The following is a 16367-nucleotide window of genomic DNA, read 5'->3' as shown; positions in this document are numbered from 1 at the left end:
CTGTAGTGCACTAGACTACTACAAAATCCCTATACTTGCGAATGAATGGTACTTTGTGTAGGCTGATTGGGTTGATAGGACTTGTTGCATTGCAAGTGGTGGAAATTCTTAGATTGAGACCACCAACCCCACTCTAATATGGAGGAAAGAAGCTCTTTTGTGACTTCCCTTGATTGCCCTTGAAGAAAGGGGGCTTCCTACTACTATTATCTGTCGGCTGCTGATTTCCTCTAGAGCTCAAGGGGGCTGGTCCACTAGATGGTGCTGCTACAAAACCACCATGTCCCAACTTAAGGTTGTCTTCTACCAAAGTGGCTTGAAGAACAACATCCTTGAGGATCTTTAGCAAAAATACCTTAACTCCCCCAATGATGCAGTTGTTGAGTCCACAAATAAGGTGTTGAACCATTAGAGGTGATTCGTCACTATATCCAACATAGGGCTTGAGTTCAAAGAGATTTCACCCATACTCTTGTACTATCATTGCCAACTATCTTAAATTGTGAAAGTCATCAACCCTCTATTGGTGTCACTAGTTAGATAAGAACCTCTCTTAGAAGTTCTTGAGGAATAGTTCCCATATGACATTCTTTGTTGACAAACCAAGCTTCACCTCCCTGATCTTCCATGAATTAGCTGCAAACAATTCTAGGTGCACAATACCAAATCTCGCTTTAACATTGGTGTCAAAGTCTTGCATGGAAAATCACCTATCCAATTCTATCAACTAGTTTTCTCCATCATAGCATGTTCCTATACCATTCAATTTAGAAGGCTTAGTTCTTAAAAGATCCTTGATTTGTGATGCCTTGACAGACTCGTGTCTATCACTTGTATGCTTGTTTTTTAGGACTTCTTGATCTAGCCCTTTCTTCGTTTCTATAATATTGGGATGCTCCATGATCGACTCTCTCGGGTATAGGTATACGCTCGAAAATGGTCAAAAGTAATTGCCTAGTATTGAGTTCCTTGCATTCAGCATGTTGTTCTCCATCATTTATCTCTATGCTCTATTCTTGCACAACTCCCTCTTTGTGGAATATAGGAGAGCTCTGAGTTCTGTCTTCCCTACGACCCATACTTTGGCCTGAAGTACATACTCTGACAATGGATCCAGTTGAAGGACTTGAGAAAATATGCAAAACAAATCTACGAAGCCCTCGAATACCTACATGTAGAAAACCTGTCACAGAGAAGAAAAAGAAAAGAGGAGGCAAGGGTTTGCTTTGAAAAATATGCAAATGTATTCTCAGATAAAGAAAAGATGTAAGATTATTACAAAAGATCAATACTTATAAAAGGAGATTGAAACCCAAAAGGGTAACCTAAAAAGCTACAAAGAGTAACCAAAAAGATAAAAGCTATTTAATAATTACTAATTAATTATTAAATAGAGAATGCAAAAGGTGCATAAAGTGAAATCTTCAAAACGGAGAAAAGGTAATTTAATTAATGAAATTAAATTAACCTTTTTCTTTAACACCAGTTTTAGTAACCATGATTACTACAACATCCGAGCAAGTGAACGATATCTCAAATCAATCACAAGCAACGAGTTATAAAGTGCAGTCTTAAGAATTCAAGTTTGAAATGCAAGCGTTCAGAGTTCCAAGTTTTGTTTTCTAACTTTATTATTCAAGTTTGTTACATGTTGAATACTTGTTATCTAATGATGCACTATGTTCCCAAAGATTTCAAACTAGGCTCTGATACCTGATGTAATGCCCCGCTTGGGAGCCCAAAGAAATTAACCTAATAAAGTCAACAAGTTGACTAAACAACTTTTTTGTTGAAAGTTTACATAACATCATTTAAAAGAGTGTAGAAGCAATACAATGATAACATATTACATTCACATAATTATGTTACCAACAAAGATTTTATTTCTCTAAGGTTCCTAAACAAGGAATCACATGTATTAAGTCTTGATTAGTTAAGGGTCTAAGTTAATTACAAGAACACTATTACACAACCATAAAGATTATAAATACATTGTCTTACTGCATCAACCATTATTACAACATAATTACATAAGTAAATTGATTCCATAGAATAAGCTCAATACATGACATTGACTGCAGAAGCTACAGGGTATGCCAGAATAATCCAAGGACACAAAACATAATATCCAAAAGGATCTCAAGTATGCAATATACATGAATTAGCTGCATCAAGAGAAAGGAGCATGTCTCCAAGTATGATGAGCATGAATAAACAAATACATCAAGAATCTTCTAGAACTAGCACTGTACAAGTTTGTTGGAAACTCATATGCTAAGAAAATCCACTAGCATCCAGCCTTGTGAACCTAAATGGTCCATTCCCAACATACTAAGGAGATAACACCAAGTTCATCAGATTTCAATCCACAAGATACATCTAGGTAACTAAGTGTGGAAATCTTAATAGCTTTCTATTCAATGGTTCCTACAATGCAATAAAGGTAATAACTAATTTTCCAAAAGGCAACAACACATGCAGGAAGCTTACAATGTATATGGGGAAGTGTCATCACACAAATCAACTCTAAGGTAACTCGATAGTCTCTCTAGACCCCTGTCCCTAGTGACTCTATGCGGCAATTAGTAATCCTCTTGTATGGACAAGGTTACTAACTATACAAGACCTCAGTCAAGCATCTTCTCCCATCCTAACTTTTGCAAGCACGCACGGCTTGGAAGAGGCACATATCTTTCTAATTCATTTTAAACCTCATTAATGTTTTGCGTTAGCACTTGATTGACTTACAATGGGCTTCCGTGGTTGTCCACTTAGTGAGTTGACCCTCATTGTAAGTCACTCCTCCTCTACACACCTAGTTTACCTACCCTAGGTTCATGAATCAAGAGATTGTATCAAAATCTCAAAAAGCTCGATGATAAATTTTGTTTCCACAATAACCAACTAGAAGTTCTTACAAGGTTCCTAGAGCAAAACATAAATAAGAAATTTCCAATAATTGCCTTAACACGAACTTAACAAAACAGGTTGGGATTAATGATCAAGGACATATAAGTCATAATAAAGCATGCAAATGTAGAGATAACATCAACAAAATAAATAATCTCAAGCCTTTGGTTTTAGTTTCCTAATCAGTTTTCTAAATATCAAGTAGAAAAAAGTAAATTATCAAAATTCAAGTAAACAAACGCAATTGATTTGTTTACCTAAGTATTCATATATAACTTCATTACTAAGCAATAAACAAATATTAATTCCCAATCAGAAATCGAATCTCAACATTGCATATAAACCTTTAATTAATTAGTAAAATTAATAAGTAAATAATATTCACTCCTAATATTTATTAATTATATTTTTTTAATCAATAAACAATGCTTTTCAAAAATAATATTTTTATTAAAATATTAATAAAATTACCTTTAATAAAAAAGCATATATTTTTAGGTAAAAGCCTATAACACAACGGTAAATTTTGAACATCTCATATGGGAGGTCTTGGGTTTGAGTCTACTTGAGCTTAACACAATAATAATTGATGTTAATAAATAATAATAATAATAAATGAATAAATATCCATTTGGAGGGTGATTCAGAAATCATTGTTAATATGCTAAAAAAAGAAAATCGCATTGTTGGATTTTACAGAGCCAAATAGAGGAAATTGTTGGATAGGTTTACCAACTTTAAAATTAGTCACACTTTTAGAGAGGTGAACTAGGAAGCTGATAAATTAGCAAATTATGCAATATTGTTACCCACTATTGGCGATATGATGATGGATAATTTTAGTGATTGTCCTGGTGATGAGTTATAACAGAATGATAATGACATCCTTTTATGAAGGTGGTGTTAAGTAACATGGATTGTGTCTACAAATGTAGTTATATTTCCATTGTTATAAATATGTTACAAATGCAAATTTGGATTTCACATAAGTACGAGAGGAGACATGTCTCCAAGGTTTAAATATCATTAGTTAGTATAAAATAATATAACTAATCATACGTATAATATATATACATTATTATATATTTATATAATATAATATATGTAATATAAATATTATATATACAATATATAATATATGATATACATAAAGTATCATTTATATTACCATCAATAAAGAAACTCGTGATCATATCAACTTGACTGTAGCTACAAACTTAACACTCTCTCTTAGTTAGGAAGGATTGATATAGAACCTATTATGTTCTTGAGTATACAAAGACATATCATCTCAGTATGATATTCCTAGAATGACATATTTAAGGTTATCAACATAAATCCATCAACACACACATATATTATATATGGAATTTGTTACGATTCATAATGAGACTAAATTTCTTAACACTTTTTCTTTTAGCAAGGAGGGAAATAAAGCAATTAGTATAATTTTAATATAAGTTTAAATACCACCGTAAGTGTGGTCTATAATAGATTAAAGTTATGGTGTCCGGCAATATCCGGCCCGAAGAACCATAACAACTTTCATGGTGTCCGACAAAATCCACCCTGAAGAACCATGATAAGTTGGTTATCAAGGTGTCTGGCAAAATCTAGCCCGAAGAACCAAGATAGCACTTGCTCCAACACATTTTGGTGTTAGGAGATAGGTCTACTATTGATAAGGTCATCACCTTACAATAGTCACCTTCATTCTAGGTTGTTCCTTGTCCTTCCCTTCTTATGCCTCCAATCGTGATCAGTATATAATCTAAGCACTACATCTTGCACTTATGTTAATGATAAGGCTTTGAAAAGTTATGAAAAATGAATACAGAAAGGGCATAGAAACGAAATGCAAAATGCAAAATGTATTTTGTTACTCAAAATAAAAAATACATCTGAATCAACACAAAATACATATATGGTAGAGTAAAGTAGTCATTCCTCGAGAAAACATATCTTAAGTAGCGTGATTTTCAATTTATTACACTAAAGGGTGTCTTTGCCAACTTAGTTACATAAAAATATAACATTAACGGACCTACGTTACTCTACTAGCATAAAATGCAGGAAAGAGGCTCTATGTCATTCTGAATGTCCAATGAGTCCAAATCGGATGATTCGAGATCCTATGAAAACTCAGACTCATTTTCCCAGGCTCCAATACCATCTTCCACAATGAAACTGTCTATCCAATCGTATAGTCTTAGGATGCAAGATGTAGGTAGTGCATAAAAGCTAACAAAAAACCCCTTAATCATCACTGGGGTAATGACATGTAAACTATGGCTGAAACTCTAAAAACTGTAAATCCTCCCTAATTCAGGTGGAGCCCTTATATTGAAATTTTGACTTCTTATGCATGACCTATACCTATATTAGCTAATTCATCCGCTCTTTGATTGTCCTCTCGGTATATATGATTGATTGTGATCTTATCAAAGGTCTGACATAGTGAGAGATCTCTAGATAAAATTGATTCCAATCTCTAATTAATGAGGGGTCCTTTCCTTGTAGTATTTATTATAATTGCAAATGGAGTAGTAAGCAGAGTGAGTTTAACCATGGAGGAAACTTTGTAGTTAAGCATGCTCAAGCTATAGTACTGGGATGGGTGACCTCTTGGGAAGTCCCGGTAAGTGTTCCATTTATTTTCATGATAGATGGATTCATGTGTGAATTACTACTCATGAAACATAGGTCATTGAATTTGACTCAAAAACTACACATTTATATCCTAATAGCAATATCACAATGTGAAATCTCTTTCAATCTCTACATTCTTGTGACCAAGATTTTTACACAGTTCTATTCCTCCAATTGAAGTTGTTAATTTGGCCCAGTTATTAGTTCTTGTTCCTATATATCTTTCTAACTTTGCAATCTCCATGCCTTCTGTGTTATGGATACTATAACCAATGCCTTCTCTACCTGGATTCCCTCTTGAAGCTCCATCAAAATTGTGTTTAAACAATCCCTCCTTGGGTGGTTGCCATTTGCACCTCTATTTCTTTATGAAGTTTTCCCCTCTGTAACTATAAAGGGGGGTAATTTTAGATCTATCCACTTGCCTCGCATTTTCTCATCCCAATGTGACATTATAGCCTCCTCCTTTTGTCTATTCAAAACCCGAATGTTGGTATGTTCTATGATAGAAGTCCCAATTTTAATTAGAAGTTGTTCTACATTCATCTCCTTACTCCAAAAAATTCTTTGGTTGCATTCCTTCCATAATTCCTAGAGGACTATGGAAGGTGTAGATATTCATAAAGAACTATAAATACTATCCTTTCTAAGGAGGGGCCAAGTATGTATCATATCTGATATAGCTCTTGCAAATGTTGATGCCCACTCCAATTATAAATAGAGTTATTTCCAAGTTTGACTCGAATAAGGGCAATGCCAAAAAAGGAGGTCAATGGATTCTTCCTCATTTTCTTATAAATAACATCTGCTTAGGCCTTGGTATCCCATTTCCTTAAATCTTTCTAAGGTAAGGACCTTAAATCTTTGTTGATGATATTTTGATTTTTTTTTTATTTTAACTTTATTATTCACAACTTTAAATTTCAAACTAATATTAATATTTGTGATATGCTACAAATAGGTAATGCAGAATATATTCCTTATTACAATAACTATTTATTTAAATTGAAATCTTCTAATGTGCAATCAATTCCCAACATATAATTTAACCAAATCTTTTAATTAAATATAAGTATTTAATTAAGTCTCATAATAAACATAATATGATATTTAATACTACAAGCACATGACAAACCAAAGCAAGAAAGTTGACCAACTCCAACAACGCATACCACAATCAAGGGAGAAAGGTTATTGAATCTATGACTCTTGAAAACTTGGTTAGGTGGTCAAAACAGATACTTCTCCACTATGTCGGGACAAACTGAGGTTTAGGTGAAATTTGGACCTAATTATTATCTCTCCTTCCTTACCATAGAGTTATTGCAGTAGGGCATGCTCATCCTAGCAATTTACGATACTTGTAATCCTACATAAGAGACAAGCATGTACATATATAAAAAACAATCGTAGGGAGTGGTCCATTGTGTAGATCCTGCATGCGAGTGACTACAAGTCTCTCCCTCAACCATACAAACACATCAATAAAAAAACTAAAACATACATATAAAAATACACATGCAAGTATGAGACTAGTACACAATAAAAAATGTATATACATGATAATAACTATAATCATTTACTGAAGCATGGAAAGTAATCATATCATGAGAACAATCATAATCAACCACTAGAAGCATATAATGTATAAGTAAAGCCTCATGATATAAAAGTATCCATAATGTAATGTTGTACATCATATCCTCAATAACACTAGGTAAATTGATAAACACATATGAGAACCAATTTAAAGGAGTACAATAACATTAACCAAAAAGTGAACTATCAGTGGGTATTATAGAGGCACTTGCTACTGACTTCCCTTTGGCACAGACAACACGAGTCTTCTGAGATTTTTCTAAGGGTCTCCCCAATATCCTTAGAAGCTTGCACTAAGGTTGTTGTGAATCAAGTGCATGGTATTATAAAGGGTTGGAATGGGGTGTAGAAGAATGCACTGGTAGGACAACATAGTGGTGGTTTGGAACTTTTTCAACCCTAGGTATTCCAGGAAAGGATGGACTTGAAATCAACTTAGCAGGAGGGGTTATGGATAACCTTTTTGCCTCTCTATATTCATCTCTGGTTGCAAGATTCCTAGCTTTCAGGCCTACCATTGACATGGTAAGAAGATTGGTGAATTCTAGATGGACAATTAAGGACAGTATTGGTGTCTCAACGATGCTTGGAGAAGGGTTATTCAATTTCACTATGGAAGAAGACCGCATCCATGTTATTTTGGGTTCTTGGAGTTATGATAAGCATTCTTTGGCCCTGTCAAAATGGAAAATAGGTTTTGACCCTAGTGCTGAACTTAACCACTTGGCCCCAGTCTAGGTGCGGCTACTTGGCCTATTGTTTTATTTCTAGGATGAAAGGGTGTCCAGTTGGATACGTAACTCTTTTGAACACTATGACTTTGCCGAATCTATTACATTGTAGAAGTCTAGGTTGGTTTATGCTGCTTCCGTGTCAATGTTACGATAAATAAATCTTGCCCCAACTTTATCTCTCTTAAATTAAAGTGGAGAAAATAGTCTCAAGCCATTGTGTCTGGAAATGCTTCCTTATATTGTTAGAGATGTGTTAAACATGGTCATGTTGTCTCCAATTGTAAATTCCCAACCCCAAAGGAACAAAATTTTAAGGCCAAAGTGAATACGTCTACCCAGACAAAGAAGAATGATGCGGGGGATGAAGAAGACGCTCTAGGAAAAAGTATTTCACAGGTGGTTAGCCAACATAACATGAGGTCAGGGACAGTCAATTGTCATGTGGTATTTTAGGCCCAGACTAATGGAGTGATCAAGGTGTATTCCTATTTGGGAGGAATATTGAACATCATGAAAACAACTGAAAGTAAGGAGAAGGCAGGGTTAAAGGAGTCCCCATCGTGCTGGGCTTAGGCACCCCTTGAGGATGGTGAAATCCCAAGGGATTCTGCAGTATGTGACTCCTACTCTACCAAAGCCCTAGAGAACTATAAATCCCCCCCTCACAAAGTTCTGGTTAAGGGGCTTGAGACAAGTATTTCCACCTCCATCAATACTCAAAAATGGGAAGATGGTGTCTCCACCTCCCATAGCGATACTCACATTGGGCCTTGTCTGTCCGCCACATCCACCATTGATGAGTTGGCCATAGAGGTTACCTATTTTACGATACTCTCACAAGGATGTAAATCTGCCTTGACATTTCCCTTAGAGACAGGCAAGGACAAATGGGAAATTCCAAGAAAGATGGCCAGAGGAAGTAAAACTGATGATGTGGAAACAGATAGTAAACCTAGGACTCCCATTCCTTGTCCACAAATGTATCTTACTGCTTTAGTGGGATTGGTTCAAGAATGGGATCATTACACAGATTGAAGATGGCAAAGAGGAAGGATATTAAGTGTCGAAAAGGCTTTGGGAATTTCAATTCTAGTAAGCAGGGAAGAGAATTCACGGTTAAGGTTAACAGTTTGTAGTGTATGCTGAAGTTTTTGAGGGAAACAATGATAGCAACAGATGAAAGGAAAGAAGAATAGAAGAATTTGGTAAGTTGAGTCCCATTATTTCTCTAATAATGATTTGTTTGTAGATGAATCTATATGTGGGAGAGAAGAAGTTACACCTAGAGTTGACATTGTTGCAGAGATTTATGAAGAAACTGCAGCAAATGAGAAGGAAAACGAAAGTGTATCAGCAGACCGTTCTTTCAAGGACATGGTGAAAATGGAGCAGCAAATTGAGGAAGAGAACAAGGAGACATATGTAGATGTGATGCAGCCAAGTGCAAAAGAAGAGAATATAGAATGAATGAGGATGAAAAAGTGGAAAGAGAAGAAGAGGTAATAGAAGAGTACTCTAATTTTCATGTTGTAAATAATGCTAATTCACTAATTTGAGTATAGGTATGAAGGAAGATGAAAAGAAAGAAAGTGTAGAGTGAAAAGTGGATGTGGAGAAGGCAATAGAATTCTTTTATTTCCATATTTTAATCTGTAATGCTAATTTGGGTGCAGGTGTAGTAGAGAATAGACAATAGAGGAGAATTGTGGTTGTGGAGGTTTGCTAGTTGTAGATTAATTTCCATAATAAGAGGAAGGGAGTTGGGAAGCGCTGAAATAAGTAGTTGTATTCAGAGAAGGTTTGAAATTATGGTGATGCTATTATCCAGCTCCTTCTTTGGCCTTGAAGATATAATGAAATGGTCTTGCAGGAGTTTCTGGGAGGGTGTTCTATACATCCTGGTTTGTTTCAGGTGATATTAAGCTCCCAATAAAAAATTATACAAAACCAATTTTCAAAATGACACAACTAAAGGTTCTAAATACAGAACCATTTTTGGCACTGACAAATTGCCTATTTTTAAAAACAAATAATCTTGTAATTCAATTTGTAACTACTGTCTTTTATTTTCTTTTCTAGTAAGCATTGGAAACTCTCTAACTGTGCCTCATTTTTTAATAATTCATATCATTAATTGGGAGTATCTATAAAGAGTGTGGCGGACAATGGCATAGGGAAAGGTATAGGCACCCATTGAATGGAGTTTTAAAACAACAAATCCAAAAGATAACTGCTGTGGGGAAAGTGGGAAGCTGGATGCCCACTCTTGGGCCTTGTTAAACAGAAATTTAAAACTCAATGAAGGAAGATAAGAGGAGAATCGCATGAAAAAAAGAGGGGTGTGGGAGTGCTAAGAAAAATGATAGTGTTGACCATAGTTCAAAAACTCATCCTCTACCACTTATTGGCAAGGCAAAAAATAAACTTCTTGGCAAATATCTGAGATAATTCGACAACTTCTCGGTATAATAACGGGAATTTTAAAAATTACTTAAATGTAATTAGAAAATGAGTAAACAAACCAAACATGATGAATTAGATATATATAAATGCCATATGTAACAAAATTGCATCCTCATGTGGAATGTCGATTGTTGGCAGCCATATTGAGAGACTTTGAACTTTAAAGCAAACTAGAAATAGAAAATTGTTTGTGTAAAAAGATAAACAAATACAAATGTCAGGTAAAATATGAAACTAATCTACATCTTCCACTTCCCCTTCCCACTAAAAAGAAAAAGAATTTAGAAAACTTACTTGTGAATCTGGCTTTACCTGAAAAATTTCTTCAAATCCACTTGTGATGAATCTACAAGACTGCCAAGAACTATTTCTCTCTGCCAAAACCTTTCTCCCCTCCAAGCAATCAAAATTGCAAAATAAAAATGAATGTGCAAGTCGTTGGGTGTCCCAGTTTTACTGGTGCCACCCAAGAGAAGTAGTTAAGTTATCGCAAGAAGTTCATGATTTGTCACAGAGAAGTGATCAACTTATTGGTGAGAATTTAAGGTCTTCTTGGCTTGTATTTCTCACCATAAAACCTCAAGTTTTCTCATTTTGAAAAAGTTCACGAGAAATAGAGATATCTGCCACTTCTTGAAGAGATTTTAATCTATGGTTTTGACTTAAAATTAAAAAATGTGAAAAGCATAATTCTCAATGGGCTATGCTGAAAGTAAAAGAAATTGGTAGGTTTGGAGGGGGCAGTGTGGAAGTTAAAGTGGGATGGGGAGAGCGATGAAGTTTGACAAAAAAGCTGGATTGTAACAAGCAGCAACAGCAGCAGGAGAAATAGATTGATAGTGATAGGCCATGGCGTTTGTGATTTGTGTGTGTAAAGAATTTTATATAGAAAACAAAAAATAGAATAAAATCAATACAATTTTTTTATTTGCAGCTATTTTGCTTCCATATTTTTTTCCAAATTCGCCCTTACAGGCTGCAGAGATTGACAACTCTTTTCGAGTTTATCAGTCTTCGACTCCCATCACCCTTGGCTGCTTCAGTAAAAAGTTGGACACCTTCCATATAGCATAGATGGGGCCCTACCATTCTATAGGCTACCATTTACCAGTACGTGGACCTTTTGTTGCAAAAAAACTAGAAGTTGGAGAAGTATTGGCTAAGGCTGGTATCAAAGTGGAACCTTGCCTTGTTTGTGGGGAAGTTGAATTCAGTGGTTTCTGTGGTGTCTTTTGGTTGTGTGTTTACCAAAGGTGTTTGGAAGGAAGTGTTATTGGTATGGTTTGTTTATGCTTATTAGGAAATTCTTTGATTTGATGTGGTTTCTAGAGTTAATTTGTTTTGATTAAGTAAAAACAAGTTTTAAAGGACCTGAAACCTTTTACAAAGTAACAAAAGTCTAGAGGAAAAAGAATAAAACTACCATCTAAGTCTAAAAGCATAGTTCACTCAAAAATAGTCCTCCAGAAAGAGCATAGAAAAACAGGAAAATAGGAGGCCAACTAGAAACAAAAAGCTGAAAAGACAACATAGGAACAGCAAAAAACCAGCACCCGAACAGCTACATAGTCTTCAACATGTCAGCAGCCTGGTCTACCAAAATGTGCATATTCTCCGTAGTGGCCTTCACCTCTTCCATCTTCTTCTTCTCCTCATTCTTCTTAGAGTGAGCATGAGTGCGTTTACTAGGTCCTTGGTTCTCAGCAATAGTAGGGGAATCCTGTTCTTTATCTTGCTCATGCTTACTGAGGAGACTACTCACATTATCTACAATAGTCTTTAAAGAATTACTATTATTATCAATCATTTTCTTTATCATCTTTTCCATATTATTCACCTTGGTCTCCAGGCTTGATTATTCACCTTGGTCTCCAGGCTTGTCACCTTCTTCAGATTATCACTATTAGCCTTCTCCAACACCCTGTTTTTGGCTTCAATCTGTGGAATCCTTTTCATAAGGTCTTTAACCTCTTCAACATTTCCAATAACCTCTGAAAGCCTGTCAATATGTTGACCTAAAGTGTGCTCGCCTCTAGCCAGTTTATTAACCTGCTCCACTTCCTTAGCAATAAACTGCATTTTTTGTTTCAAATTTCCAACATCCTGCAGAATGGTCCCAGGGCTTCCTAAGGGTCCTTTAGTAATTTCAGCCTCACCCTCCTCGTTGAAATCTGGAATTTTCCCTTGATCCCCAAAATCCTCTTTTTCCAGCGCTACCTTCTTCCTATGATTCTCAACCCCCTCCTCCTGAGACCTCATCAATTTTCTCTTCCTCTACATTCTGTGAGCAAGAATTTCATCATTTGATGGGGTCGAAACCCTATCATCCTTGTGACCCTTGATATCCAGCCCCTTTCCACCTCTCCCCTTCTTCTGGGAACCTCTCATTTTTTCCTCACCTAAGTCACTACCACAGTCAGAGTCACTCACCTCAACTTTCCTCTTCTTCTTCTGAGAGTTGCGCTCAATACCCCCTTTCAAACTCCTATTTCTCCCCTCCGCTTCATCCTCAGTGTCCTTATCATAGCCTTTCTTAGAAATGCTGCCCTCCATTTCATACTCCACCCCCTTCAGACTGCCCCTAGGTTTTTCAGCCTTTTTGGATTTTAAAACATTCATAATAAGAACCATAAGTCCCTCATGACACACACATTCCCCATTCGGATCATTCTGAATTGCCTGAATAGAGAAACCCAGCGACTGCCTCAAATAAAAGGGGAAATTGATCCTTATACCATGCCTAAAGTGGTTAGCTAACATAAAGTGGTAACCATAAAGCTTTATGAACAGGCCGTCCAGAGTAAGGTATTCCATGATAACAAATAACACAAATCTCCAAGGTCGAGAAACAGAGGCAGGGTTGAAAAAAGGGTTACCAATTTTCACCAGTCAATTTCGCTCTTTTGTTGAATCGGCAAATTCATCAATAGCCCTATTGGACAGCTTCCTATCCCGATAGAAGTTGATGCCTTCCATATCTAGCCCCGTCACTTCCGCAATCACCTCTTCAATTACCTCCATTCTCTGATTTCCGACAAGGATAGAGCCATCCCTCCATGTTTTGATAAATTGCTATGTAATGACAGGATTATTTCCTTTGAGCCTTTCCATGTAGCCCATAAAATTCCCACTTGTCAATATATCCCATACTTCCTCTTTCTTCTTCCACTCCTTACAGCTTGCGGATTCCACTCTCTTCCTTTTCCCTCCCATTTTTTTCCCTTCAATGTTGCCAAAAATCTTTCTCTGAAAAACCCTATGCAAACTGTTAGCAATATGAATTCTGCGGTTGAAGTACAGAATGGTATTAGCAACCCACAATCCGTGTGTAATAAAGCTGGGAGTTCTAAAAATCATCACCCGTCATTTCCAAAGTATAATCAAATCATAATTGCAAATCTCTAACATCATCATCATTAAACATCTTTGTCTACACCTCACTTTATCATAATCGATAACTTGGCAACCTTCCACAGGTAAAGGATTATTATAATCCCAAGTAACTTTATGATCACTTAAACAGGCCATGTTGACTGCCCAATCAGCAACACAGTTTGCTTCCCTAAAGTTATGGGTAACAACACATTTATCAAAAGAATTGATAATGTTAATAGCCTGAAAAATAATATTGCTAATAGTCCATGAAGGCTTAGTAATTTTATTAAGACAATTGATGATATTAAGTGAGTTTCCTTCCACCCAAACCTTCCTCAAATTCAAATTCTTAGCATAGATAAGACCATGAAAGGCTGCTCAAGCTTCAGCCACATGATTAGTTTGAATACCAATGGGTATAGCCATACATCCCACTTTCTCACCAAAGGAATTCTTGATAACTATACCACAACCAGCAATACCCGGGTTCCCTTTAGAGGCCCCGTCAAAATCTATCTTGTACCAATTCTCCGGTGGGCTATCCCATCTAGCATTTCCAGAGTTAATTTGTTATTGACCAAATTTAACGCACTTTTCTTTATGAGAACTATTTAGCTTATTTCTTTCAATTGAAGTGATTTGATTTTTGTGGATAGAAAGAGATGCTTGCGTTTAGAGGAGGGTTAGATGTTCTACTGGATTCAATACTGAAGTTATGGCTTCCATTCTTTGCATTGTGGAATTACTGTTGATAGTGTCTAAAGAAGAATTAGGGAGGCTTCTAAATGGAGTAGCTATTTATTACAATGCTTCATCTTTGAGTAGATTTGAACTTTTCCTAGGAATCATCAAGTAAGAGGTTATAATGTGTCTCACTCACTATCTGCTGTATTGGTGGGCAGTAAAGAATGTGATAGGAGAGTTGGGATTTGTGGCAGGACATGACATGGATACTTTCTTAGTTTGGGGTGTTTGATATGATGATTTCTTTGTAGACTCATTATGTTGTGTACTGTTACCTCAAAGTGTAAATCGATTGAAAAAATGTTCGAAGATAGTACTAAGAAATTGGTTGTTTATAATAGGTTCTGCAATATGTGAGCTTCCAAGGATTAGCAGCTTCAGGAACCACCAGGATAATGGACACTGGCAGCAATGTATCAAGATCTCTTTTGAAAGAAAGGTTGGCTATCTTTACTATAAGCTGTGTGCTTACCCCTATGAATTGCCTATTAAATTCTTCTGGTTGGAAGAATTGCTGAATCCTTTTGTATCTTGTTTAGATTTAAATATTTCAACCAATCCTTTGAGGAGCTCTATAACCGACAGAAGCATTGGACCATTCCAGATGCTGAACTTCGGGAGTCCCTGAGACTAGCAGTGGCTGAAGTCGTTTTAACTGCTTATCGATCCTTTCTAAAGCACTTCAGGTATGGCTTGGCATACTTAAAATGTGTAGGGTGTTATCAAATACAATGAGCATGATCAATCATGGCAATTCTTTATGCAGAGAATAACTTCTTAAGTTGATCATATCCCTTTTGGATGTCCAGTTTCTGTCTTTGACATCAAAATGATGTTCAATTATATGTGAATATTGTTGAAGTTCATTGTCACAAGGGATTTATTACATTTTGCAGTTTACCAATTCAGTCTGGCAAATATCCTAACAAGTACATCAAATACACACCTGAAGATTTGGAGCAGAAATTGGCAGAATTTTTTGAAGGAGTACCAAAAGGCAACCGGAGACGCTAATGTCTTGTTTTGTTAATCCAAAACATTTTCTAGATCTATTCTGTTTCCAAAGTAAAGGTTTTGTTCTGAAATTTTTCGGCTAGATATCTTCTATATGTTTTCTGGATTTATTGATCTGACCAGTGTGAAGAGCAGATCTCTTGCAAAAAGAGAAAAGAACATAGAATCTTTACTTGTGTGTGATTTTGTTAAGATCTTGTTACATTGCTCACAAAGCCCGGGATTGTATAGTGTTTATTCATTCTTTGTACTCCTCATGACTCGTTAAATGCTGACAAAGGAAAAGGCTGTTTAAATGTTTAGTCATACTTTATATTGTAAAATTCATTCCAGGGCTTCAATAAATTATTTTTTAACCCCTGGTTTATGGAAAGCATAGTATCTGATTTTGTAAGTTTAATTCAACTCATGTGTTTACTACAGGGGTAATCTACAATGAATGCACAAAGTGGAGGAGAATGTGAATGTATCAATAAAAATAACTAACAGTTGCACGTTTTTGTACATCCAATGATGAGCCGATAGGAGTTTTGATATTAAGAAATTGACGCGTTTTGTAAAATTAAAAATAGATTATTTGTTGCATGCATGTCTAGTTAAGAAAATTATTTGGAAAAAAATATACATACAATTCAAACTTATAATTGATTGCCACATTATTAGATTTGTTGATTTAAATGATGGGAAGGAAAAATGTCAATTTTGAAACTAATTAGAACTCTCAAAAATTGTTATCTATAACAAGTCCATTCATAGAAAATTCAGGTTGTCAAAATATGTCAATCTCTAAAAAAATCAAAAGTTTAAGATTACAGTGTGCTGAATTCATTGTAAGAAAAATCAAAGTTTCACAACTTTTTATTCTTCATAAATTTAAAA

General features: G+C 35.6%; 1 protein-coding gene across 2 annotated transcripts in view; it reads left to right on the top strand.

Moving 5' to 3' along the window:
* The window catches only part of LOC149547789 (exocyst complex component EXO70A1-like), a 150364-nt gene extending 134305 nt beyond the window's left edge, over positions 1–16059 (top strand). Inside the window, exons 10-13 of one of the 2 annotated variants that reach the window (XR_016353923.1) lie at positions 14816–14913; positions 15014–15160; positions 15371–15539; positions 15912–16059. Coding sequence is in view for 1 of the 2 variants with exons in the window: in XM_089791840.1 (XP_089647966.1) it covers positions 14816–14913; positions 15014–15160; positions 15371–15488 (363 nt within the window). In the remaining variant the exon portion in view is untranslated. Of the gene's footprint in view, positions 1–14815; positions 14914–15013; positions 15161–15370; positions 15845–15911 lie in introns of those variants that run through there. The other variant, XM_089791840.1, reaches the window with a different exon arrangement.
* Positions 16060–16367: the final 308 nt, after the last annotated feature.

Source organism: Cupressus sempervirens, chromosome 7, assembly GCF_028749045.1.
Source record: "Cupressus sempervirens isolate cs-2001-9-10 chromosome 7, ASM2874904v1, whole genome shotgun sequence".
In the NCBI taxonomy this organism is placed as follows: Eukaryota; Viridiplantae; Streptophyta; class Pinopsida; order Cupressales; family Cupressaceae; genus Cupressus; species Cupressus sempervirens.
Note: the sequence above shows the minus strand (reverse complement) of the source record. Positions and strands in the feature narration are given on the sequence as shown.